Below are 8,846 nucleotides of genomic sequence, written 5' to 3' on the forward strand. Positions count from 1 at the left end.
GATCTCCTAAATCGGGTTGGACCTGCGTGACAAACTGCACCAGATCTGCTCAGCTCCTTCTGTCACCGTTGACATTGACCAGTTGCTTATTTCCGGATAGGGGGCAGTGTTCTGGAATGTTCGTGTCGAACGCCCGGCAGTTGTAGCAACGTCCACATCTTGAGAACGCTGCGGCATGGCACGGGCCAATGGCCGAGCTCGCTACACCGTTGCCACAACTACTGGACAGTCGCATCATTCCAGTTCAGCGCGCGAAATTCCGAAGCCCATGCTCAACATCCGTGGGTGGGTGGGGCGTGTTTCTATTGTGCATTGACCTCGCGCTTCCACTTCACCATGCAGTATCTGGCTGTCGGCTTGCTCAATTGGTTGGACGACTAGTTTCCGATGAAAGATGATGCTGGTGGCCTGGATATTAATTCTGGCACAGGCTGAGGTTACTTTGAAGGTCTCTTCTTCTTAACCACCTGGCCTGAGGCGCGGCGAGGCTCAGATTAAACCACCATCAGTTTTTTCTTTCTGTCTCTAATTGCAGAATGGGACCATGGCAACTTTCAAATTCAATGAACGGTGCAGGTGCATTTTTCAAGTTTGATCCAAAAAAAAGTCGTCAGTCCTGATCCTCCATAAGTCCACAAGAAATAGGAACAGGAATAGGCCATTGTACCCCTTGAGCACAAGATCGTCGGTGGTCTGACATTCACGTCAATTTTTCTGTCTTTTTCCTGCAACCCTACATCAAAAGAAACAGTGTCTTTTAACAAGCATTTGTCTGGCCTAGTGTAGCCTTTAACGACTCACTGTGATACTTTGTTTTACAATATTCCGTGAAGCCTCTGTGAATATATTACTATTATGTTAAAGGTGCTTTATAAACATAAATTGTGGCAGAAATTATCAAAATATTTTCCAAATTTGTATGGATAATTTTTAAATGTCAGTGTACAAACATATGAAAATGGAGCAAAAATAAGCCACACTCCTCCCTACCTGCGAGTGTAGAAGCATATTCGGATTTTCTAAAGCACACTTGTATTTCATTTTAGTCATTCCGTGAAGCCTCTGTGAATATTAGTCATTCACAAATGTTTGAAGTGTACAAACTGAATGACTAAAATGAAATACAAGTGTGCTTTAGAAAATCCGAATATGCTTCTACACTCGCAGGTAGGGAGGAGTGTGGCTTATTTTTGCTCCATTTTCATATGTTTGTACACTGACATTTAAAAATTATCCATACAAATTTGGAAAATATTTTGATAATTTCTGCCACAATTTATGTTTATAAAGCACCTTTAACATAATAGTAATATATTCACAGAGGCTTCACGGAGTATTGTAAATCGTTAAATCTCCCCTCAATGCCCATTACCTCAAGGGTAACAGCCCCAAATTATCCAGTCTAACCTTAAACTATAGTTAATCTTGTTGTCTCATCCCTGAAACAATTCTAGCCAACCTGCTCTGCACCGTCAAGGATCCTCACATTTTTCCTGAAAGGTTGATCAGAACTGGAACACAACCTTGTTCTTGTGGCTTGATTAAAACTTTGTGAATGTTCAGCATAAACTCTAAGATATTGAACTCAATGCCTCTATTTCTAAAACCAGAGATCCTATACTTTATTTGATATTTAAATATTCTGCAGCCTTCAAAGATCAATGTGCATGAGGCCCCAAGTCCCTCTGTCTGGAACTGTGTTCTGAAGTCTATATTGCCTCTCCTTATCTGTTCTGTAAAAGTGCATCATCTCACATCTGTGTTAAATTCCATCAGCCTACTGTCTCCTTGTTTACTTGCGTCTTGCTGCAGTTAATTGGTGTCATCCTTACCTCTGAATTTAGCATCGTTGCCAGATCTTGAAATTTTACAAGATGTTGGAGATGAAATGAATTATTGCAGAGTGTGACTTGCTCATAGCAGTCCAATTTTGACACGTAATCGCTGCACACAAACCTTGAGTTTTTGACTGTTTATTTGTGAGCTCACAGGGACAGACAAGTCAACCTAATGGTCACAAATTACTCTGACCAAATACAAAGAGTTGCATGGTTATATAGGTTACAATCATTTAACAATTAGCAATTAGCAAACTGTTAATTGATCCATAATGAGTAAGTGGGCAATCAGCCCAATGACTAGCCCTGTCATGTAGCTGTCTGGACAATACTGATTAGTAGTTGATAAGCAAATGTTAGTATAACAATAGATTCTTGTAAAAGAAGAACATTCCCACACTGGGAAAGAGTTGACTATCAGGTGCTAGTTCAGCTGCAAGGTCAGCCACTTCACTGAGCCTGGGAATGTACAAGCAGACACTAATATGAAAATTAAAATGGATTCCAGGCTTTAATGTGTGACAAAATGGCTGTTTGGGTTATAACAAATCTCCCACAATGTATTCCTATATCCATCTAACTGTCTAAAATACAGGGGGAGCACGGCCATCTCCCATCCTCTGTTCCACTTCCGAAGAAGGGTTACAAAAATGTGAAACTTCAGTTATGAGAACACACAGTATAAGGTGGGAGAAGTCCTGATGGCTTACTGAAATGACCTGAAATGTTCATCTGCTGTCTCTGCACAGATGCTATCAGACCTGCTGAATTTTTCCAGCAGTTTCTGTTTTTATTTCTGATTTCCAGGATCCAAAGTTCTTTACTTTTATTGTTGTTGTTGAAGATGATGTTCGGATTGTTTTCCTTGGAGACGAGGTAGCAGCTGAAAAATATGTTGCTAGAAAAGCGCAGCAGGTCAGGCAGGAGGTAGTAGAGGAGATTTGGTAGAGGTTTTCAAAATCATGAGCAGGCTAGACTGAGTGGAGGTAGAGAAGCTTTTTTTCCAGTTGAAAGAGAGAAAAAAAAATGAGAGAGTGTTTCTTTAAGGTGATGTGCAAATGAAACAAGTGTGCTATGAGGAAAAGAAAACCTTTCACACAACAAATATTTAGGGTGTGGAATGCACTGCCTGGAAATATGGTGGAGATAGGTTCAATTGAGACATTGAGAAGGGCATTGGATGATTATTTGGATGGAAATAGTATGCAGGGATATGGGGAAAAGGCAGAAAATTGGCATTGAATCAGTGCGGATATGATGGGCTAGTTGACTTCCTTCTGCACTGTTACAATTCTGTGATTCTAAACTGAGAAGTTCTGTGGTCATAATTGAGTTAATTGGAAACAGAGATCTATCTGCCACTGTAAGGTGACCCCAAGCCTCATCAAAGCAGAACTAATTGTCATAGTTTCCCAAGCAACATTCATCCAACCAGGAAAAAGAACTGAAGAGCTCCAATAGTCAGGGGGAGAAATAAATTTGTAAGGAGATCTCAGTTATCTGTACGAATGATAGGGTGGTTATGGTGGGGGATTTTAACTTTCCAAATATAGACTGGGACTGCCATACTGTTAAGGGCTTAAATGGAGAGGAATTTGTTTAGTGTGTACAACATTTTTTTTGATTCAATATGTGGATGTAACTACCAGAGAAGATGCAAAACTTGACCTACTCTTGAGAAATAAGTCAGGGCAAGTGACTGAGGTGTTGGGGGGAGGGGGGAGCACTTTGGGATCAGCGTCCAAAATTCTATTAGTTTTAAAATAGTGTTAGAAAAGGATACACCAGATCTAAAAATTGAAGTTCTAAATTGGAGGAAAAACAATTTTGACAGTATTAGGCAAGAACTTTCAAAAGTTCTTGCCTAATGTTTGGATGTTTGCAGGTAAGGGGACAGCTGGAGAATTGGTAGCCTTCAATAACAAGAGTACAGAGACAGTATATTTCTGTTATGGTGAATATCAAAGGTGCAGGGAATGCTGGATGACTGGAAAAAATTAGGTTTTTGTCAAGAAAAAGAAGGAACCATGGGTCAGGTATAGACAGCAGAAATCAAGTGAATCTCTGGAAGAGCATAAAGGCAGTGGGACTATACTTCAAGAGGGAAATCAGGAGTACAAAAAGGTGACATGAGGCAGCTTTGACAAATAGGGTAAAAAGGGAATTCAAAAGGAATTTCACAAATATGTTAAGGACAAAAGGATAACGAGGAAGAGAATAAGGCTGCATAAAGATCAGCAAGGCCACATATGTGTGATCCGCAGGAGTTGGGAGAAATAGTAAATGAGCATTTTGCATCAGTGTTTATTGTGGAGGAGGATATGGAAGATAGAGGACATGGAAAAAGAAAATGTTCATATTAAAGAGGAGGCACTGCTGGATCTGTTAAAACACATAAAGATGGTACATCTCTGGGACCTGATCAGGTGTACCCTAGAACTTTGTGGAATGCTCAGAAAGTGATTGTTGGGCCCTTTGCTGAGATATTTGTATCACCAATAGGTGGTGAGCAAGTTGTTGGATGGAATCCTGAGAAATAGGATTTACATATATTTGGAAAAGCAAAAACTGATTAGGGATAGTCAACATGTGTTTATGCGTGAGAAATTGTGACAGACTAACTTGTTGAGTTTTTTGAGGAAATAACAAAGAGAATTGATGAGAGCAGAGCTGTTGTTGTGACCTGTATGGACTTCAGTAAGGGGTTGAGCAAGGTTCCTCATGGTAGACTGGTCAGTAAGGATAGATCTCTGGAATACAGGAAGAACTAGCTATTTGGATACAAAACTAGTTTAAAAGTTGAAGACAGAGAATGGTGGTGGAGGGTTGCTTCTCAGACTGGAGGCCTGTGACCAGCAATGTACCAATCCACTGATTATTGACATTTATATAAATGACTTGGATGTGATCATGGGGAGGTGATAGCCTAGTGGTATTACCGCTGGAGTGTTAAATTGCTGGACCTGGCTTCAAACCCCACCGTGGCAGACAGTGGAATGTGAATTCAATAAAAATCTGGAATTAAGAGTCTGATGATGACCATGAATCCATTGTCGATTGTTGGAAAACCCACCTGGATCACCATGTCCTTCAGGGAAGGAAGCTGCCATCCTTACCTGGTCTGGCCAACACGTGACTCCACATCCACAGCCATGTGATTGACTCTTAACTGCCCTCTGGGCAATTAGGGATGGGGAATTAATGCCGCCTAGCTAATCACACCCTCATTCCATGAAATAATAAAAAAATGAATGCCAAAGGTATGGTTATTAAGTTTGGAGATGACACCAAAATTGATGGTGTAATGGACAGCGAAGGTTGTCAATAAAACAGGATTTTGATCAGATGGGCCAATGGGCTGAAGAGTGGTAAGTGGAGTTTACTTTAGATAAATGTGAGCTGTGGCATTTTAGAAAGGTAAATCAGGGCAGGACTTATACACTTCTTGACAAGATCCTGGGCAGCGTTGGTGAACAAAGAGACCTTGGAGTGCTGATTCATAGTTCCTTTAAAGTGGAGTCATAGGTAGATAGGATAGCAAAGAAGGCATTTGGTATGCTTGCCATTATTGCTCAATACATTGAGTAAGTGTGTTGGGAGGTCATGTTGCGGCTGTACCGGACTTGGTTACGCCACTTTTGGAATATTCTGTGCAATTCTGGTCTCCCTCCGAATTGGATGTTGTGAAACCCAAAAGGGTTCAGAAATTATTGACAAGAATGTTGCCAGGGTTGGAGAGTCTGAGCTATCAGGAGGGACTGAATACCCTGGGGCTGTTTCCACCAGAGCATTGGCAGCTGAGTTTATAAAATCATGAGGGGCATGGATAAGCTGAATAGTCAAGATCTTTCCCCAGAGTAGGGGAGTCTAAAACTAGAGGGCATAAATTTAAAGCCAGAGAGGAAAGATTTAAAACAAACCTGAAGAGTGATTTTTTTTTTTTTAAAACATGCAGTGTGTGCTAAGTATATGGAATGAGCGGCAAGAGGAGCTGGTACAATTACAGCATTTGAAAGGCATCTGGATGGGTAAGTGAATTGGAAGGGAGGAGAGGGATATGGGTCAAATGGGAATATACTTCTTTAAGATAGCTGGTCAGCACAGATGAATTTGACTGCAGGATCTGTTTCCATGCTGAACAGGTCGATGTCAGAGGCAAGTTATCTAGCTGCAGTTCCATACATACCTCGTCAATATAAGAAGGACTACTGGCAGCAAGCAAACAAAAGTATTACATTTTCAACCATCTAGGAAAAAAATATGACAAGTGATAATTTAAAGATTTTCGTAGTATTGCCAGGAAACAGCTTACCACTTCACCCCCGAATAGAATTCCTTGGGAACTGTTGTGTTATTAATCAGTGCAGCTTGATTCAACAGAAAAGGAGCACAAAAATGAATTTTAAAAGCAAGTTTATTGAAGGCATTCAGGTTTTGAAGTTCACTTAAAAAAAAATCTCATATCCTCCAACAAGTTTCAATAAAAATCACAACAGCATAGATCAAAATACAATCAAATAAAGTGCTGAAGGAACCTGCATCATACAGACATGAAAAAAAAGTTCCTTCCTTCCAACTGGAACCAAAGTCTCATGAGGTAAATATTGAATAACTCCACTGCATTATCCATAAGGAGCATAAGCAGTGCAACCATCCAGGCAACATTTAACACAAGTCACTGAAGCAAAGTTCCTTTGTCTTTTAATCCACCTCCTCCACTGTTGGTCCTGTGGAAGTGGCATTTCCAGCTTGGGTTCTGCAAGATCCCCTGGCTGCTCCTGCTCCTCCTTGGTACAGATTGGAAACAATTGGACAGCAGAGGTTTTCCAGTTCTTTCTGCTTGTACTCAAACTCCTCCTTGTCTGCCATCTGATTCTTCTCCAGCCACAGGATTGCCTGGTTACACTGCTCAATAACTTTCTTCCTATCATCCTCACTGATCTTAGTTTTCACATTCTCATCCTCCACTGTGCTCTTCATGTTGAAGGCGTAGGACTCCAAACTGTTCTTGGCTCCGATCCTTTCCCGCTGGGCTTCATCCTCATTCTTGTACTTTTCTGCATCCTGCACCATCCGCTCAATCTCCTCCTTACTCAGCCTGCCCTTGTCATTGCTGATGGTGATCTTGTTCGATTTGCCAGTGCTCTTATCAACAGCAGAGACATTCAAAATGCCATTGGCATCGATATCAAAGGTGACCTCAATCTGAGGCACACCACGAGGGGCAGGAGCAATGCCACTCAACTCAAATTTACCCAGGAGATTGTTGTCCTTGGTCATGGCTCGCTCCCCTTCATACACCTGAATAAGGACACCAGGCTGGTTATCAGAGTAGGTGCTGAAGATCTGGGTCTGCTTGGTGGGAATGGTGGTGTTGCGCTTGATGAGTGCAGTCATGACACCTCCTGCTGTCTCGAGACCCAGAGACAGGGCAGCAACATCCAGGAGAAGAAGGTCCTGAACATTCTCAGACTTGTCCCCCATCAGAATAGCTGCTTGAACAGCTGCCCCATAGGCCACAGCCTCATCAGGATTGATGCTCTTGTTCAGCTCCTTGCCACTGAAGAAATCTTGCAGCAGTTTCTGAATCTTGGGGATGCGGGTGGAGCCCCCAACCAAGACAATGTCATGGATCTGTGACTTGTCCAACTTGGCATCTCTCAGAGCTTTCTCCACTGGTTCCAGAGTCCCTCTGAACAGGTCAGCATTCAGCTCCTCAAACCGAGCCCTGGTGATGGAGGTGTAGAAGTCGATACCTTCAAATAGGGAGTCAATCTCAATACTGGCTTGTGTGCTGGAAGACAGAGTTCTCTTGGCTCTTTCACAGGCTGTCCTCAGCCTCCTGACTGCCCTCTTGTTCTGACTGATGTCCTTCTTGTATTTCCGCTTGAACTCTTCAATGAAGTGATTGACCATGCGGTTATCAAAGTCCTCTCCTCCCAAGTGGGTGTCACCTGCTGTTGATTTCACTTCAAAGATACCATCGTCAATGGAGAGAATAGACACATCGAAGGTGCCACCCCCCAGGTCAAAGATGAGAACGTTGTGTTCTCCTCTGTCCTTCTTGTCCAGGCCGTAGGCAATGGCAGCTGCCGTTGGCTCATTGATGACACGGAGGACATTGAGGCCAGCGATCACACCAGCATCTTTGGTTGCCTGGCGCTGGGAGTCATTGAAGTAAGCAGGCACCGTGATAACAGCATTAGTGACAGGGTGTCCCAGATAGGCCTCTGCTGTCTCCTTCATCTTGGTCAGCACCATGGAAGAGATTTCCTCAGGGTAAAAGGCTTTATTCTCCCCCTTGTATTCAACTTTGACCTTGGGCTTTCCTCCATCATTCACCACCTGGAAGGGCCAGTGCTTCATGTCAGACTGGACAACCTGGTCGTCAAACCTCCTCCCAATGAGCCTCTTGGCATCAAAGATGGTATTCTGGGGGTTCAGAGCCACCTGGTTCTTGGCAGCATCTCCGATGAGCCTCTCAGTGTCATTGAAGGCCACGTAGCTGGGGGTAGTGCGATTGCCCTGGTCATTGGCGATGATCTCCACCTTGCCATGCTGGAAGACCCCAACACAGGAGTAGGTGGTGCCCAGGTCAATGCCAATGGCTGTTCCTTGAGCTGCAGGCATGCTAACGAGAGTGTGGATCTGAGTCTTTCCCTTCTGCTGTGGCGTGCTCCCTCCTATCGTAGTAACCACGCGACGTCCAATCAAAGCAGACGATTGCGATTATGAGGGTTCCGGTGAGCTGCAGGCCTTTATATCGAGCGTGTGGGCGGGGCGCACGAGTGATAGACGATGTCCCTGACCAATGGAGGAGCGCGGCGGTGAGGTCACAGCGGAACGTTGTGGAAGGTTCTGAGGCGGCGGCCAATGGGAGCGCGGACGGTTCCGCGAGACGCCGAGAGCCCGAGAGTGTTCTGGAAGGAGCGAGCCCGGGGGAGAAGGTTCTGGAAAGAGGCGGAAAGTTCCAGCGGGATCTGTCCCCCGCCCCCGCCCGGCGGCAGC

The 8,846-nt window shown here is 43.7% G+C and overlaps 1 protein-coding gene across 1 annotated transcript; it reads right to left on the reverse strand.

Moving 5' to 3' along the window:
• Positions 1–6,234: 6,234 nt before the first annotated feature.
• Positions 6,235–8,574, reverse strand: LOC122541570 (heat shock 70 kDa protein 1B-like). The gene has a single exon (XM_043678402.2). The coding sequence runs from the start codon at positions 8,466–8,468 to the stop codon at positions 6,540–6,542; it is 1,929 nt and encodes a 642-aa protein (XP_043534337.2). The 5' UTR covers positions 8,469–8,574; the 3' UTR covers positions 6,235–6,539.
• Between the last annotated feature and the right edge of the window lie 272 nt (positions 8,575–8,846).

This window comes from Chiloscyllium plagiosum, unplaced genomic scaffold (assembly GCF_037043375.1).
Source record: "Chiloscyllium plagiosum isolate Xiang-an unplaced genomic scaffold, Cpla_swu_hap1 HiC_scaffold_35, whole genome shotgun sequence".
Taxonomy (NCBI): Eukaryota; Metazoa; Chordata; class Chondrichthyes; order Orectolobiformes; family Hemiscylliidae; genus Chiloscyllium; species Chiloscyllium plagiosum.

Bases quoted from the DNA above. Each gene is read 5' to 3' on its own strand.
- LOC122541570 (XM_043678402.2), bottom strand. From the start codon at position 8,468: ATGCCTGCAGCTCAAGGAACAGCCATTGGCATTGACCTGGGCACCACC.